The sequence below is a fragment of the Scedosporium apiospermum genome (genome assembly GCF_000732125.1).
Source record: "Scedosporium apiospermum strain IHEM 14462 chromosome Unknown SEQ_SAPIO_0086, whole genome shotgun sequence".
Taxonomy (NCBI): Eukaryota; Fungi; Ascomycota; class Sordariomycetes; order Microascales; family Microascaceae; genus Scedosporium; species Scedosporium apiospermum.
In genome coordinates this window covers 1,263,174-1,281,731 of record NW_015971787.1, presented here as the reverse complement: position 1 = coordinate 1,281,731, position 18,558 = coordinate 1,263,174, and the positions used below count along the sequence as shown (strand labels likewise).

At 51.0% G+C, this 18,558-nt stretch overlaps 1 protein-coding gene and 2 pseudogenes across 1 annotated transcript; 1 reads left to right on the top strand and 2 right to left on the bottom strand.

Annotated features, from left to right (window-relative positions):
- Window positions 1–8,969: 8,969 nt before the first annotated feature.
- SAPIO_CDS2599 lies at window positions 8,970–10,100 on the bottom strand (annotated as a pseudogene; the record flags this gene model as incomplete).
- A 2,285-nt stretch (window positions 10,101–12,385) lies between these two features.
- SAPIO_CDS2598 lies at window positions 12,386–12,979 on the top strand (annotated as a pseudogene; the record flags this gene model as incomplete).
- A 1,838-nt stretch (window positions 12,980–14,817) lies between these two features.
- On the bottom strand, window positions 14,818–17,578 carry SAPIO_CDS2597 (uncharacterized protein; the record flags this gene model as incomplete). The annotated part of the gene is made up of 7 exons (XM_016785575.1): window positions 14,818–15,974; window positions 16,060–16,160; window positions 16,280–16,417; window positions 16,703–16,754; window positions 16,951–16,980; window positions 17,167–17,254; window positions 17,351–17,578. 7 exons carry the CDS (start codon window positions 17,576–17,578, stop codon window positions 14,818–14,820), a joined length of 1,794 nt encoding a protein of 597 aa, XP_016644951.1.
- Between the last annotated feature and the right edge of the window lie 980 nt (window positions 17,579–18,558).

Genomic DNA, 18,558 nt, shown 5'->3' with positions numbered 1-18,558 from the left:
CTACATGCGAAGCGATTCGCAAAACACCGGGCTTTGTCGCCGACATTTGAGTTCAGAGCCTCTGTCTTAGGGGTCATAGAAGTCCTCCGTCATACTGTCGACCAAAGGTAGAAGTCTGGTACGGTAGGGCAGGAAATCCCGTCGAGCGTCTGCTAGGTGTTTCGAAGAGATGCTGGCTAGGAAGGCCTCTGTGGACCTACTGCGGATGCTGAAGCTCTTTAGAAAGTCGGCGAAGTTGCGCTGGGAACTCGACGCTGTTAGATATAGAAGCAGCACGGATCTAGTAGGTGGCGTTAAAGCTTTGCTGTAGGGCCTGGAGATTAAACTTACAGCGCCCACACCCTGGTTCCCTAGCGTTAACATAATCGCTGCGGATAAGAGGCCGTACAGCGCCCAAGTCATGGGTTTTCCACCAGGGATTATGAGGGCTGGGGGTTTTAACCGGCGAGATTTTAAGTAGGCGATTAGCCGCATGGCTTGGGCATTGTCCGGGTTGCTGTACCTTTCTCCGTTGGGAGGTCCTCAACCCCGTTGAAATTGGGGTTCGCGCGGTCTCGTACTGGATTCATGCCCAAAAACTCCACATACAGCATGCATCTCGTTCTAGGAAATAGTGCCATCGGGAGCCCCCCTTTTGCAAGGGTACAGTTGTTCATCCCCAGCCAAAAGGGGGAACTTGTCGTTCTCAAGGTATCGCAAAGACACTACTGTGGCTTTTGTGGGCGATGCTTGTCAACACAACCGTCCGAGTCTCACGGACAGAACGCTCTAAGATCTCATCCAGAGGCCACAGAGAGATCGAGGTTCAACTTGGGCGGCCAGAACTTGCGTCAGTGAGAAATGAACTCCTGCGAAGGAACTCAAAATCTCGTATCTCTCGGTTGCGCAAAGGCTCGGCATGAGGATCTTGTCCGTGGTGTGCCCGTGGCCCGAACAATCCTGTGCCCAACTGGGATCTCTATCCCCAACATACAAGAAGAGGGATGGGAGTATTTGCAATAAGTCAAAACGCTCCCATAAACCACACCCTCCAGCAAGGATTCAAGTACATGGCGGGCATTCGACATGTTTCACTACCACCAGCTAAATTGCAATGGATTTACCAATCCCCGAGAACCCTAGCAACGTGTAGGGGCCCAAGTAAGCCTCTCGATTGCCCCTTGGGCACTGGCTGTACTGTTATCGTATCTTGCTTAGGAGGCTGCAGTAGTCCAACATGGCTCGTAAGCACTGAAGAGGATAAAGAAAGTAAGGATGTCTTTATTGTTTGTCTTTTGTTCAAAAAAAGATTCAACCTTTTGATTCGCAAGAGGCTGCAAGTGACGGATTCTGCCCAGAGCTACTAAGATCCCCACATCTTCAGCGCAGAGGTTAAAGCCTAGGTTGAAGGGATGTTGTGGAGCTGGATTGCGACATGGCTAGGCGCAAGGTTGCCTCTCTTGATGATATATGGAATGATCCGCCGTGTGTCTATTCCATCACAAAGCTGAGTTATTGGACGGCTCCTTGTTGCTGTTTTCAACCGGCCAGGGAAATATATCGAAGAACCAAAAGGGAAAAATAACCTATGTCGTGTCGCTCGCCGAGCTTGACACAGGAGACCGTTGAAGCATTCGGATTCGCCTTGTACTGCAGTTTGACAGCAGATACTCGTAACCAAGGTCGCCAGCCCATGGAACCAAAGGTGAATTCCCGCGGCCCGGAACTTATCCTTCCGAGCGGCGACGACCGGAGGTGGACCTAACGGCCCTTGTTATGCCGACTAAGTCAAAGGCTGTCCTTGTTTTCGGCGCATGGCATCGCGATGAACAAACCGAACGGATGCGAGCAGTGCCACCTTCCTGCGAGGAGAAACATTGAAGTTGACTTCCGTCCCGAGTATGGCGAGACAAGCTGGAAAGCCCTTTTTATGGAATGAAGGACGGATCTGTGGGAGGCTTTCTAGTCTCATTTAGGACGGAGGCTATATCTGCTGTACCTTCAAGCCTTTCCCGCTTAAATGGATATTCGCTGTTCTGCGTGGCTCAGCAGCATTCAAAACTGACTACTCCCATGGCGTAGGAGTCCGGTAAACGCGATAACCGACTCTCTGGCTGCAGAGAGCAACTCCTAGAGAAGAGGTCGAGGAGGATTTCTTCCTAATGAATGACTCCGCCAAACAACACGCCCGCGAGGGAAGAAAACCAGTCCAGACACCTTGGTGTACCGACGACCGCGAAAGCTCATAAGCAGACTGAATGTTCTGTCATTCAGCGGGAACGGCGGGAAACGGCGCAGGGGCACCCGTCCATCCAAATCGCAATCCTCGCCATTCCCCTGTCAGGAAGGAAAGGTCTTCGCTAGCCTGTGCACCCCATGCCTGGTCCAGTTACTCCCGGGATCTGTTCAGATTGGCGACGAGTGTTACCCATCATATGGAAGCGATATTTCCGCGGCAATATGGCGTCTCTCGCGGCCATTCCATCCTTCCTTGGTCTCCTTGACCAGACAAGCTTTTCGTCCTCAGGATCAGTTATACCTGTGGCTTTTGGACGTACACAACAGTTTCAGGCGGTCTTGCCAGTGTTGAAGCGCCGTGTCAAAGTCAAAGGCTTGACACAGCTGGTTGCTGCAAGCGACTTGTACCATTCGACAAAGGTTCGAAAGCTTGTCGGCTGAGCGATGGCCGAGCAGACCTGCGCGACATCCCAATTCCCCAGTGGGAAGTCACCACATGCTACCCATCGGGGCTCGATGTCGATAGTTTCTTTCCCATAGTTGGTTCTGGTGCCATAGGTCCATTTTCCTGAAAGAACTTTCTCAAGGAATTGCTCGACTCTTAGGCCACTGCAACAGCGAAGAATCCGTGGTCCTCGGACCAGCGAGGGAAACGGTTCTCGTTGAGTATGCCAGGCCGACCGCAGAACAAATCTTGCGTAAGAACTTAGACGCGAAGGACTTGTGAGGACGGTTTTCGAAGATACAGCGGCGGAATGTAATCAGGAGCAGTTTTACGGGACTGCGTATCTCTCTCCAATTGAGCAAGTAGGCTGTGATTAGAAAGGTATATAGATAACAGCCCCCGTAACGCACCCGCATGCGCTTTGTGACTGTTCTCGGATCCCTGCTCCGCTTTCAGACAGAAGTGAGGGAGACCGGTCGCGGCTTCGGCTGCGGTGTGAGTAGCAATGAAAACTTCGCCGAGGCACTACCGACCGGTGGAAAAGCATCTCGGACATGCCGCGAGTCACAGAGCATCGGGACACGGCTTTACATTCCGAGAACGCGAACACAGTCGACAAGGAGCTTGTACTTCCTTCCTATGGTCTCGAATCCACGGTCTCGTTATAAGAGTCCATCGTGACGAAAGGCCCTTCTCCGACAATGGTGGGAACGTCCCAAGAGATCGTACGTATATATTCTGAAGTGACATCCATTTGCTGGTGTTAGTGGTGTCTTCGGTAGAAGCTGCCATCGACCGACGGCTTCGAGGATGGAATCGACGAGACAGGGCCAAGCCACACCGATTGATGTGGTCCCAATCGCCTCTCGGTTGCGATTCTCGTTTCCGGGCAGCGCCCATTGGGTTCCTCGGCCGGTTCCCGACCAGAACGTTGAGGGCCGAGTTCGAACAACCCGAACACTATTTTAATTAGGTCCCATTGGTTGTTCTTAGGGAACGTAATCCCGCGGGCCTTTGATCGGGTGCTTTGGAGTGGGCCATGGTAGAGAATATGTGGAAAAGTGCAGCTCACTAAGCGCAGCGTCTTAGTTTTAATCGTGCAGTTACCCTTCGAATACGCATCTCAGTCGACGGGTATATAGAAAAAGAACACTCTATAAAAGAAATCCGCAGTGCTAGTAGCTGTGAGCACTGAACTAGTCTCCAGAATACACCAGGGGTCGGGGCGGACCGCTCTGTCGGCTGACCCCGTCTCTTATCCCTTGGTTTGAGGGGATCTGTTACATATTTCATCCCCGGAACAACGGGAAAACGAATCGTTAAAGTGGTTTTAAAAGACTTGTCAGATTATTTTAGGCTGCACGGGCTTGGTCTGTTGTCGTCGTAAGCATCCCAATGGTATAGCTCGCTATTTTGATTGTCCCAGATACCAAGGGTCCAGTGCCGGCCCATGTCGTGGTAGAAGATGAGGACGTGGAATCGCTCGCCACCTTTTTGAGGTGTGCCCCCTGTCCAGTTATAGCTGAAAATGCCTTCCCTATGGTGGTTGATCAACCATTCGGGTGACTGTTGAGGTTTCGATGGGTTTTTTGGGGGATTTGGTAAAACAACATATCGGCCTTGTTTGGGGAAGCACATTGCAGTTAGTAGAGGTTAGGATAAGGATCTGAGAGAAAGATGCGACTTACATGACATGGATTAAAGAACAGCACAGCTGTTAATCGCCGGTGCTCCAGTAGTCAAGTGGTAGATGAGAGGGAACTATAGAAGATAACCCCTACACCAGCCCCCATGCGAAAACCAGAGGGAAGATACTGGGGAACCCAATTGAACGGTTTCTCGACCGTCTGATGATCTGGGATGTTCCAAGATTTGTCGAGTGGTCCGATGAAGAGGTTTCCTTGAAAGCTCTTGTCGGATACAGCCCTCGAATCCTGGTCGAAAACATCCTTGTGGAGCCGCCTCATTACGCTAGGCGCAGTCCGAAGAGCTGAGGGCAGATGACAGAACCAGCGTCCAAGTCTCTCGTGTGAACGGCGCTAATATAGCGTATCCGGCCGGACAAGCTTGAGAGGCCCGAGGTGTATCATGGGGACAGCCTCTCTCCAAGGCCGAGATCTGCCGCGGACCGCATCGTGATGGTGGAAGTGAGATATGGTTGGATGCCGAGATTCGATATGATGATGATGGGCGGGGTTGGATATGGCACGCACAACCTTAAACCAAGAAAAATTGCGGGGCATGAAACCTCCGGTGAACTGCTCCCATACCCTTCACAGACGTAGACTTTTCAAGTTGGAAGGCTGACCATGATGGTTTTCGGTACGACGCGCCCCCTGAAATTATCCCCAACAAGGGGGATCCGAGGAGGCTTGTGTATACTTTCCCAGGATCTGATGATGAGAAGACCGCAACCAAGCCAGGAAGCAGAGGGGAAACACGTCCATTGGTACTGAATCCCCACGATACCTTCAATTTGCGCCCAGTCAAGTCGTAAGTCTATCGGTACCAAGTTTTCCCTGCCAGTCCACGATCGAGGGGTTCAAGCATCTGTTGGAAAACAGATGAACTCGCTCTCAGGAAATTCTCCCTTCCACCGACGGCGTCGGATGTAGATTTTAGGATGTGTTGCATGGCTCTTGTCATCCTGGCGATTACCCAGAATCGTGACGCCACCTGATAGCTCTTTAAGAGGACAAAGGCCCACCAAGCGCTTCCGTACCCCTTAATAGAGAACGATGGGATTGCTGTACGAAGAACCAGTAAGCACCCAGGGAGGCCATCGTCGTCGTCCGCTGCCACCTGGAGGGGGAGGAGGCAGACTTCCAGGTGCTTTGTGTAGTAAGTTTGCGAGGATGCACGAGTCCTCTGACGTCGATACATTCCTAAAACAGGGAAACAACCTGCGCCCCATTTAAAAGTGCGGTAGCGTATATATAAGAACCGATTGGCCCATGAGCTCTGGTGGTAAGACCCAGCCTAAAGGCTAGGAATCAAATTGCTCTTGGATGGTGATGCCGACAATAAGAAGCCGTTGCTTGGTTATTTTGTCATGGCCGTTCCCTGCTGCCAGTGAGAGGGCGGTGCGGTTGTGATTGTTCTTCGTGTTCGCGGTCCTAGGTCTGCAGAGAACAATGTCCACAATGTTAGCATACCTGGCTTTTGACAGAAGATCTAGGGTTGGAGCTGAAAGATGCTTTCTTCCTTGTACATACAGTATGATAGCAAGATGGTAGCATCATTGGCGAAAGAACGATGGATTTGTCGGATCACCTCTGGAGGTGTCGCCCAGCCCAGTGGAGGATGATAGGTTAAGAAAAAGTTGACTGAAAGTTGACCAGTGCCGAAGAGCATACCCTCAAAGTTCCATGTCCTCTGCTCTAATTGGACAAAAGAGAAAGGCAACAGTCCTGGAGCACAAGTATACCAGAAACTTGACACTCCCTCTTGAAGCGCGTCTGCTCCAGCCTCGGATCTCCCCTCATTCTTCGAAGTGATTCTTCGACGGGGCATTTTTGACCTCCTGGGGCGTATGATCCCCTTCCACTGGTCTTCCGAGCCAGGGCGTTCCTTTCGTTAATTCCCAGCACGAACAGAAACTGGAGCCGACGAAGATAGATCGGGGAAGAGACCCTCAGTGGAATCAAGTGGGAGATGAAACCCGCGAAACAGTTGTGGATGTAGGCTGAACCGGAGACAAACAAAAGAGGAGAAGAGATGAGATTCTCTGTATACCAGACTTGGGGCGATCTGCCTCGAGGGTAGGGGAGAAACCACCCCTGGGGGTAGGCTTCCTACTCGTGTTGCCTTCCCCCATCCCCAGCAGTGATCCTCATTCGTATGCAGAGCCAGCTAAGTAGCCTTTCGTGGGAAGCGAAGAGAAACCATTTCGGCTCGGTGGTATCGTTGGCAAGAAAGGGACATCGAATGCCGCCGTCTGAGAGTGAACTGGCACGCGAGGCCGTTTTCCATGTCCCAGTGGATGGATCCGAGTGTTTCTTCGAGCTCGAGGTTGTACCTCGTGTATAATGGAACTCGCATCTCCTGCCGTAGCCATTGAAACACACAATTCTGATTAAGTCCCACTGCAACTGTAGGACACTCCGATTTTCGAGAGCCGATGACTTGTTCCGGCATAAGATCTCGATTCAGCTCGTGGTAGATTTGCCGTATGGCGAAGTGCTTTTCGAACCGGCCGCTGGGAGAACTTCCGTTGGAGCTTGTGTCTCTCGCTTCGTCGCGTAAATGAGGAGTCTGGTTTTCAGATAGTTAGCTTGATGATGATGGCCAGCTTGGATATCTCTCCAGAGGGACAGACTTACCGATCCGCATGGCGCTTCCAGTGAGGCTCGAGAGGCGCGTGGGAAGGACCTTTAAACAGCCCCAAGGATGACGAGCAGGCCGAATGCCGAGGTCGCCTCCAGGTGGATTGTCGCAAGGAACTGGTCGAATGCTGGCATTCTCGAACGTCGACTGCGGTTTCGATTCTAACGTCGAGGACTATAAACCAGGACCTAGTATTCTCAGAAAAGATACAAGCCGAATGTTCATAGAGAGTCAACAGCTCCACAGAGTTTGAAGCTCACGTCGCCTTCCGCTTGTCGCCTTCGTGGGTTTGGGATCCTGAGTATAGTCAAAGACCTATCTTCATGCAGGGCTTGGTGAGCAATAGTGCCGAGGGGCTTTGGCCTAGACTCTCCAAGGAGGGTACATGTCTAGTGAATACCAGCTTGCTATCAAATGGGGTTGGGTAACTTGAAAGCAAGGCTGGCAACTCTGCCAGGATTCTTAGAGGAAAAGCATATTATATATAGAGTGCTGGAGTAAAAGAGAAGAGACAAAGTCTGGAGAAAGTCTTAGATAGCGACATTGCCCAAACTACATATATATAAGAAAGACCTACAAAGCCAGAAGGGAGAAGATAGAAGTCAGAGTCCGGCTCTAACGATCTAGGTTTTAGTGGGAGGGGGAGTGGGAGGAGGAAGTTGGGGGAGGATGTGGGAGATTTGGAAACTTGGGTGGATGTGTAGGAGGGAGAGTTTGAAGGTGATGGTTCGCGGGAGAGGATGGGCCTTTATATAGATGTGGGGAGGCGGGTGGTGATCGGGGATGACAGAGATGGTGAATCCTAGGTGGACCTAGAGTAGGAAGGTGAGTTGGCTTGTATACTCTAGTTGGAAGGAAGGATGGAGTCTATATACCTGTGTTGTTTGTAGCTTGTGATAGAGAGATGTAGAGGTGGCTTGTGATTAGGGTATAGTAATAGTAGCAAATTGTAAGTGGGCCTGGAGTGAGAGAGTGAATTGGATTGTGTACTGTAGTTGGAAGGAATGATGGAGTCTATATGCATGTGTTGTTTGTAGCTTGTGATAGAGAGATGTAAAGGTGGCTTCTGATCAGGGGATGGTGAAAGTAGTAAGTTGTATGTGGACCTGGAGTAGGAGAGTGAGTTAGTTTGTATTCTGTAGTTGGAAGGAGGTAGGGTGTCTTTTGTATATGTTGTTTGCAGCTTGTGATAGAGATTGACGGGGGTGGCTGGCGATCGACGGATAGTCAAAGAAGTAAATCATGAGTGGACCCGGAGTAAGAGAGTGAGTTTGTTGATGTACTTGACTCGGAAGGAGGTAGTATATATATCTTTATATTTTGTTTGCAACGTGTGATATCAGTATGTAGGGGTGGATGTAGGGGTGGCTGGAGATCAGAGGATAGTAGAGATAGCAATTCACAAGTATATCTAGAGTCAGAGAGTGAGTTTGTTGGTGTACTCAACTTGGAAGGAGGCAGCAACGGTTGGGGATAGGGGAGATAGTAATTTACAAGTAGATCTGGAGTAAGAGAGTGAGTCTGGCTGTGTACCCTATTTGGAAGGAAGCAGTTGATGATGAGGAGACAGTAATTTACAAGTAGACCTGGAGTAAGGGAGCGAGTCTGTTTGTATGCTCTACTTAGAAAGAGGTGTGTACATGTGTGTTTTGTTTGCAGATTGTCAATCAATACATTGTAGGTGTGGACCTGATTCACCTGGACCGGGGAACTGGCATCTCTTCATGTACCACATGAGAACTTGGAGTTGGGCAAAGAGGGAAGGAAAGCCAAATTCTATTCATGATCTCCATCTTCTGTTCCAGTCTGAGTATCCAACACAGGTATCTTTACATTAGCGATGAGGCAAGACCCGAACCGAGGAAAGGACAGACTGATATGTTCCCAAGCTTATAATAATCGAAACACCTGTAGATCACTTATCCTCAATTTCCGGCCTTCCTCTCGACAGCATTCCCATTCTGATCCGTTCCTCTCTCCATTACAACTTCGACCAAACCCTCCTGTCGTCCTCGCCTTCCAAATCACCTTCGATCTCAACATTCAAGCCCCCTCCAATAGGAGCCTCCGACTGCAACACCACCTCCTGGCAATCCTCCCTCCCAACGCCATTCGCAAACTGCACAACCACAAAGTCGACCTTATCCTCCGGCCTCCCCAAAACCACCATAGGCGCATGCCACGTTCCGGCACCGTACGTGACGGCCTGGTCTCCCGACGCGACGAAGGCCTGCAACTTCTCGAGATCGGGCAACCCCGGGCCAGGGAGATCGCGGCCGGTCGGGGTGGGCATGGCGGCGTAGATGGGGGAGTGGTGGAGCGTCGGGGCCACGATGATGAGGTAGGCGGCCTTTCGGCGGGGGGAAGAGAGGGGGATGAAAGTTTGCGTCGTGTAGGGGTGCCTTTCGAGGATGGTGACGGGGAATAGATGAGTTTTCCTCGGCTGGGGTAGGTAGACCGCCGGTGCCCGATATTCACTACTGACCAGATGCTTGGGAATGTTGGCCTTGCCCACAGCAGAAGAAGAAGACGATGAAGACGAAGACGAAGTAGAAGTAGAAACATCGAACTCCTCGGCAAGGGTAATATCGTCAGGATCATGCGTAGAAAAGGTAGGAAGATCATTAGACCTCGCATGCTGCGGCTGCTGGTCCTGGTGGTCATGCACGCGAGTAGAACGCTCCCCCGTCTGGGTCTGGGTATGAGCATCCATCACCTCCCCTCTTTCCCGACTCCTCCTCCTCTTCTTTTCCTCCTCAGCATCCCGGATGGCATCCCGCACGGACGACGCAGACGCGGAAACGGGATGCAACGGTCGCGATCTGCAAACAAACAGGTCGATGGCCAGGTCGGCCGGGACTCTGCTGGGGGCCTGGGAGTAGAGGTCCCGCGGGCGTGACACGTTCTGGTACTTGATGGCGGTGCCTTGGTTGGCGGGCACGGCATCGAAGGGGAGGGAAGAGAGAATGGGGGAGTTGGGCACGGGGACGGGCAGCTGGAGGTTCCGACGGGGGTTTTCGATGACGTCGCCGAAAGGGGCGAAGGACGAGGCCGTCAGTGGTTGGGCGGGGACTGTGAGGGAGAAGTGCCCGATGGACACCTGGAGAGACATGGCGGCGGATGAGATGGGATGAACGGGGTGAATGAGTGGGGGTGGGTGGTATGGGCGGGATGAGTGTGAGATGGGAGTGAGAATGAGACTTTGGGAGTGATCAACGTTGCGGTGAGATCAATTGATGCGGCTGGTGGCTGGTCTTGTCTCGGATTTGACGGCCTTCGATCCAGAGGATTTTGGCAGTATTTTCGCGAAAGAATTGATTTAGCCTTGAGTGGAATGAGTGGAGATCCCAGTCGTCCCCGGCGGCGAAAGTATTCCGGTGTCGATGTGATGTTGAGCGTTGTTGACTGAACTGTGTTTCTGGGGGTTTTCAGGGTTGTCGTCGTGTTTTGGTAGATCGATTCGATTCGACACGCAATTTCCTGAGATGAGGCTGGGAATGAGAGCAATAATGTTAATAAATGTTAAGGAAGTAGTAAATATATCGTATGGCGGCTAACAATTCCAATCAGGCTCTTAGCGTCGGGGCTCCTTCCCCTTTTCGCATCGCAGCCCAAAACACTGCCGCGTTTGTCCGGGCAATCATCAACCACAAACCACAAGTTAAAGCACGAGCACGACCCATCATTAGGGCCGAGAGCCACCAATCGATCTTAATCGTGAATACCGAGGCAGATCGACGGAGTCTCGAATTGATCCATCACATGAACTCCATACAATCTGTTCCAATCCATCAATCCAGTTCCATCCGATCTCGTTCAGTTCATGCCTAGCACACTTTAAAGAATTCGGGACCGGAGACTAACCTGAACCAATCCATTTATTCAATGACATTTCCGGATTGATGATTACTTGTTGTACTCTTCGGACGGGTGCCGACTTACTCCTGTCCAATAAGCCGTGAGACCTGTAATTGGACCGACCTGAAGCCGGAATCGGAACTGAGGTATCTTGCGGGCCGGGAATTAGGCCACGGTCTGCCTCTGCGGGTATCAAAACCGGAATACGGAATACTGAGGGCTAGATGGCATCTGACGTCTTCCATGAGACCAGACTTTCACCAAGATCTCGGCGATGTATCATGCAGTTTAGTGGCTCCGACCTTTTCTCTTTCCCCAAACACGCACGCCGGGCACACCTCCTTCGACACCGCCGCAAGAACTCCTGCAAGATGCCGTCTAGTTCACGCGTCGATCGGCCACGCAGTGTTGCATCGGAAAGCAACCGCCGCAATAGTGGCAGAAGAGATCGCAGGTGGTTCGTCGGCTTCCAAGGCGGTTCTGTCAAGCGGTTATAGGCAAAATTTCCACAAGCGTTGGAGATCCTTTGTTTCTGCTGGCACTTTCATCCGCCGAGCTCAGAGACGAAGCAGCTTCGAGATGACGAAGATGAAGCCGACCATCGTACTCCACCCTCCACTGATAGTTCATCCCATTCCCCCCTTTTCTTCTGTCTTGTTAGCTTTGAAAGGAAGGAAAATGAAAGGTAATGATCGCCAGGAAATGGAAATCTCCGCTCGAGGAACACAAAAAATGGGAAGAGAAAAATAAGACGGAACGTGTCATTTTATCCCAACTTTCCTCCTATTATCCCGGCGCAGATCTCGAACCAAAGGTGAGTCCGGGCAAGTAGAGTGGAAAGAAATGGTGCAAACGCTTTCTTCGACGAACCATTCCATGGCAGTTTATGGGAGAAGGGTTCATTCGACCATGGAGTATCTCCGGCTCGATGGTTCAAAGGTGGGAAGTCCTCCTTCGCGCACCGCTCCGTTTTTTTCCTCCCTATCGTCTTTTGCTCGTGGCAGGTGTTCATCCCAGGCGAAGTCGATCAAGCTTCAAAACATCATTTTGCCAGCCCGGCTGTTTATAGCGAGAGGCTGTGTGCATCATTCGGCTGCAATAGCCCTTGCTCTATATCACATTCGCCTTCGTCGTTCATGCGGATGCATTTGGGTGTTGGGAGTGATTAGAGAATTGGTATATAGACTGACCATTTCGTGAAGCCCCTCGTTTGCGCATCCTTTGCTCCCTCGGGTTTCCCCTCTTGGATCTCGTCCTTTAGGTCACCTTCGTTCGTATAACCGCTGGGTGCTCGTTCTTTTAATCGTTTTCCCCCATTGCTCGACTGTTTTACTTTTATTGCCTCTTTGCCGAGATCCCGGTTCCTTCTCTCGTTTGAAGGATTCCTGGTGGGATTAAGACCGGAAACATTCGTTCTGTCGGCGATATTTTCAACTTTACGCGAGACAAGCACCGCAGCAAGTCTGAAAACCCTCAGGCCTCTTTCCCACAGCATCAATGCCCACTCGGTAGCAAACCGCTGCCTCACCTGCAAACACAATGCGCCTCCCAAGGATACCAACAGTTCCCGAAAACTCCAACATCCTCCTCCCAAGGCAAGACGACACAAACACCAACGACTCCAACAACCAAGAAACCACAATCATAACCACCAGCACCAACCCCTCCGTCGCCATCATAGTATTCACCGTCATCCTCGCTATAACTCTCTTCTTCGTTCTCATCCTCACCCTCTACTGCGTCCTCTCCAAACGCTGGGCTTCCAAGCGCCGAGACATAGAAGCTGCGCATGGCCGTCCACCGCGGACCGCCGAAATCACCACCGAGATTAAACCTATCACGAAGAAGAGTGGGGGCAAGCGCGTCCCTACACTCGTGTTTCAGCAGCACGAGCCCGATACGCATGGGTACTTTGCGCCGCTTTACCTGTCACGCGAGGGCAGGCGCAGCGGTGGGGCGGGGGGTATGGATGAGGATCGGCTGGCGGATGTGAAGAGGGATGTGCTGGAGGTTTTCGATCCTGCTGTTTTGGAGGTGATGGGAGAGGAAAAGAAGAAGGCGGATGAGAGAGTGTCCGTGAGGGATTTGGTTGAGGAGGGTAAGGGGAAGAAGAAGAAGAAGACGAGGCCATGATGAGGAGTTTATGGGTATGATGGTATTATGATTGAGAAAGACGAGATGAGGCTTCATTTTTGCTTGGGCGTTGAATAGGTTTTGGCTTTGGGTTGGGACCATAGACATAGACGGCGAGTCAGGCATTTGCTTAGGTGTTTGAGTTTATTTTACGAATTACTTTTTAAAGCTATGAATATCATCAAGTTTTTCTGCGGTTTACATTACTAGAATTGATGCTGATGCTCCATGGACGTGCTCTTCAGTCTCGCGCCTTCGGAAGAGGATAGAGAGCCTCTCTTCTCTTCGTGCATCCCGGTCAGATCTCCAGTCTCCTTGGTCACCATAGCCTCGACAAGAAGGGACCAGGAGCCATCCTCACCCCGTCTTATGAGATTCAATATCCCCACTTCCTCTCTTGTCCAAGACGGTTCAGCTCCCGGGTTGACCAACGCCACTTCCATCTGCAATCTAACTGAGCCACGGCCACAAAGCTAGGAGCATCGCATATCCTTCCCATCAAGGTCACTTCCCTGCTGTAATAAAAGCATACTTTAGACACAGGTCGTCATTACGTTCCCGCTTTCCACGATGTCCCATGACACACACCCCGGGCAAGGAATGAATCACGATATCTTCGCGGGAAACGACATCATAACAGACACGACACGACCAGGACGCTCAAGATCATACCAAAACATATCAAAGACGAGCTACTCAATAACTTCATCAATAAACCAAACTAAACCAGGAAAAAGCCTCTCCATCCTCTTCCCCCCCTCGCCGAGCTCGCTTCCGGCTGAACACCCCAGCCCAATTACCCATCCCAACGGACAAGAACCGAAGCAGTCTCCAATGCCACCCGTCTGCGTCACCCTTATCTCTGGTCTAGATCATCATCCAAGCAACCAGGACGCAATTTTTGGAACCCATTTTTCTAAAAACAGCATTGCGCTCGTGGTAAAACGACGTACCGGATCATGAACCCGAGAACAGGACGTGCGATGAAAACCAAAAATCAAATATACCCGTCCGTAGCTCAAATGTGCCGCGTCGAGATGTATAATTAGAAACCGCCTTATATGGCCATGACTTATTTCTCGGGAGAAACGGTTTGCTCCCAGCGGCATGTAATATCTCGTGCCGTTCAGCTTCTGCGTCTCAGCGTATGCCGCACAAAAATATCTCATTGAGAGCCAACGGGAGTATTTCCACTTCATGTTTCCTTTTCACTTTTGCCTAGAATTGAGATACATTTCTCCCTGTTCCGGGTTGGGGGCGGTCAGATGCCAGTGTCAGAACGAAGGCTGATTCGAGTCCGTATCAGGCCATGGTAATATGGAGATGCATGTAGATATGTGTAATTAAAGAAGTCTTTGTTTGCATGAGTATGAGGATCTGATTGCCCATCCTGGCCTTCTGCAGGCCACATGGAAGTGAGGGAGGTAAGAAGTGTTGGCCAAACGATTGCCTGTGCTCTTGGCAATCAAGCCTGAGTGTGATACATCCAGTAGACTGTATCGGAGGGTGTCACAATCAGATGCCCCCAGCCTTGCCTTAACAACTATTGCCAGAAGCTGTAGACAGCTAGGGATTCCCATCGCTATAGGTGCATGGATAGATTTCACTATTCATGGTTGGAAAGTATATTGATAATAGAGAGTCATTAGACTATGCTTTTCCGCCTTGCTAACACCTTCATCGCCTTGATGAAAGCGTGGTAAACAACATGTTTAAGAAATAGACATCAGAGCAGGCATCAGCTCAACAATGAAATAAGAGTAAAGAGAAAGAGAAATATAGGAAACAGAAAAGAAGGGGAGAAAGAAGAACCTCCCATAATGCCATTCTCCTCGCAATTACCACACCCACCGCCTCCTCTGTCTCAACCCCGAATCCAACATGGGCAACCACGGACTCTTCGGCGCATACTCCCTCCAAGCATTACAATTCGGCACCATCTGATTCAAATGCATCAACTGCGGGATATCGCTCTTCCTCTCCAAGAACTGCATCCCGAACCCCTGGCTCACATGCCACCCGATATGACAATGCAACAACCAAGCCCCTGGATTATCCGTGTAAAAGGCAATGACCATCCATCCGCTCCCGGGCATCTGCTCGACGTCCCTCCTCGGCGGGTTATCGAACTTGAGCTGCGAAAAGTGCTGGTCGCGATCGAACCGACCTTCGCCCTTGCCCAGGACGAGGAAGTCATGGCCGTGCAGGTGGATCGGATGCGGCAGGATGAAGTTGTTCTGGATGATCCAGTACGTCCAGACATCGGCGTGTGGGATCTCGATAATGTTGTGCTTGGGCTTCCACGCGTTGTCGCTCTCGTAGATGTATTCGAGGATGGGATGGTCCCACTCGATCTCGATGTCCACGTCGTTGATTTCCCATCGGAACACTTTGCCGCGGAAGTCGACAACGGGCTGCTCGAGATCGACGCGGAGCTCGCCGGGGTCGAAGTCGTTGGGGTCGAGGTGCCTCTCGAGGTAAGGCACGAGGTCCTTCTCATTCTCGCACGCGGCTGCGAAGGACACGCCCTGGTCCGTCGGCAACGCGTCGTCGTCGGCACCTTCGTATGAGAAAATGGCTGCGGGAAAGGGATTCTGCGTTCGACCGCAGTTGTTGCGCGCTTCCATCGTCACGTTGAACCAGTAGTTGTCGACGGGCTGGTTCGCCTCGATGATGACGTCGTACCGCTGGCCAACGGCTAAGAAGATCCGGTCACGCACGGTAGGCTCTGTGACGACGAGATCCGCCTGGATGATCTTCATCGTGTGGCCTACGAGGCTGACGGTTATGGAGTTGTCCACACTCGTGTTGATGAGACGGAGCCGGTGAGTCTTGCCGGGCGTCAGCTTGATGCGGTCGTACGCGCCCTTGGACGGGTCCGCGTGGTGGACATTCTTGCCGCGGAAGAGAATGTTCTGGCTGTCTGGCGGGCCGGAGATCTCGGCTGCTCGTCCGAGGTTGTCGGCCGTGTCATGGTAGTAGTCGTTGATGACGTCTACAAGTTGTCTGCCGCGTTAGATGGGCAACATCCTCTGGAGTAATAAGTTGATTCTGGACACTTTGGGGTTTTCCAAACTTACATGGGCCAAGATCGATATCGTAATTTTCCACTGCAGGGCCATTTACAATCATCGCTCCGAAAACACCATTACCATATTGTCCAGAGTAATGGCTGTGCCACCTGTTTCCGCGAGCCTGGATTAGCTTCGCCTGAAATGGGCCACTGCACCATCTTTCCGTCTTTGAAAGAAAAAAAAAAAAAAAAAAAAAAAAAAAAAAAAAAATTGGAACTCAACTTACCAAGAGTTTCCGTATTGAACCACATGGAACGAGTACGTCTTGCTTGCGCCCGGTGGAATGGGACATTCCGTCACTCCATTTGCTCCGTCTTGGTCACTTTCCCCAATCTGCCTGATGCCGTGCCAATGGATCGAGGTACTGCGGGAAGAGAAAAGAAAAAACGAGAAAGGTTAGCTTTTTAGCCGCCAAAGAGACCACCTACAAGATCCCCCGATTCTCGACAAAACAAGGCAGGACTCTGCGCCTAGTAGGGCACTGAAAAAAAAAAAAAAAAAAAAAAAAAAAGGGAAACTGCAGCCAACACACGGCCTGGGTTGGAATTAGGAGGACTGCAAACCAGAAGACAAGATAACAACAACAAGAACAGAGGTAGGCGAATGGCTGGTCGTGAGAAAGCGAGAGCGAGAATAGAAACCAACTTACCCGTTGTCTTGCAACATATTATGCACGTTGACGACGATGTAGTCACCCCAATCTAAATTTGTCGTAAAATCGTCAGAAATCCGTTTCCCAAGATAGGCAACACGGGTCGGGTTACAAGGCCGCCGTTTCCCCAATCCCAGTGTTTGCCTGCATTGTCGGGGTCTCATATATTGCCCACATTAAGCCGGAGGGCAGAAAGTGGGTTGGGATAAGAGCAGGGTCTGAAAATGACAGAAAGGCGCCCTTACCAGCTACAATTGTTGGTCCGGGATATTGTCCTAGGGGGGGATTTAGAGTTAGCCTAATGAGGTTCCGTGATCCCCAAGCCCAACCCCAAAGAGAAGGAAGCAAGCAAGGTCCAAAACCGGTCCAACCGATTATGGGCCTTTCAGGGTTCCAAAACACGGATGGAAGTAGACAGGATCAGAGCCACGAGGCGCGTGTCGGCGTGTCTCCAAACTTACCATTAACAAGCATGGCATGCTTCCGCACGCCGTCGGGGCCGATCCAATCGGTCTCATTAGTGATATAGAAGTCATAAACCCTATTGTTCTACCAAAATGAAAGTAAAGAACACGTTAGCAATCCCCAAGTACGCCCATCAGCGCCAAGAAGGGGATGACGGGGATGATGGGGATTCAAACTTACAAACGCCGGAGGAGGGTCAATCTCATTCTCTTTGTCAATCGTCCAGTTGTTCTTCCAGCACCGCCTATTGGTAGGGCCATGCTCGCCACATGGCTTGCCGCCAGGGGTGATCGTCTGCCTAGGTTCAAGCGGTTCTACCCTGGCACTGTCGGGGAGGGGCTCAGCGAAGACGCTGCCTCCCAAGGCCAGGCCGGAGAGGACGGCCTTGAAGAGGCTCCGGGTATGCATTGGGAGTCGAACTGAAGGGCAAGATGGGGAGGAATGAAAGGAAAAAAGAAAAGAAAATGGCAAAATATGAGAGGACCTCAGGATGAGGAGAATGAGTATTCAGAGAGAACGCCTGGATTTTGGGGGCCATCAAGAGGCAAGCGAGTGATGGTGGAAGAGGAGGGCTCAACTTAAATATCCAAAAGGAGTTTATGAACAATATACCCAATATAAACTCGTACATTCTTTACGTACGGATGGAAGAGGGAAAATATTATACTAGCAATACGGGAAGGATAACAGCCTTCTGGGCGAGGTGTGTAGTGTATACGTGCCTTGACCTCCTGTAAAATCTTCCAGCCCGGTTCATGTCCCGGATATGGAGAGTATGGAAAGGGGCGATGCTCGGCGAGACGGCGGTAAGTCTTATTTCCCCTTCCCGTCTTTCTCACTCTCTTCTTTCGCTTCCTCAACATTGAAATTAAAAGATCGACTGCTGTTCCCTGCATGTGGGAGGATCTCCATGGTAAAAACCTTGTTAGTATCGATCGATCTATCAGAGGCGGAGAACGCTTCGTAGACTTGGCAGCAGCAGGAACAAAACATAGCTATAAGGACAAGGAATGCTTGTCGATGGTCCATTCGGATTACGCGGGATGTAATATTCTTTAGGATGTAAACCTTTGTCAGAGAGAAGTAGTTATGTAAAAGTTACAATTTGGATAAGCTGGGGGCGGGAGGGAAGAAGAATAGTAGATTACTACCGAATCCTATTATTTGCTAACTTGTCCCTGGAAGATCCCTCGGGGCCGAACAAGAACGTGGGAAACGCGCGGCATCAACAGGAGAAGAGAGCGAAAAAGCCCACAACACGATGGGATCAAGCAAGGGAAGTGCTCACGATTAGGAACTTTAGAGTAATCAAAGGTTCACGAATCCCCGCGTCCTTGAAATTGTTCTGCTTCCAAGACGGCCCAGAAACACGTTGGAGCCGTACCGTC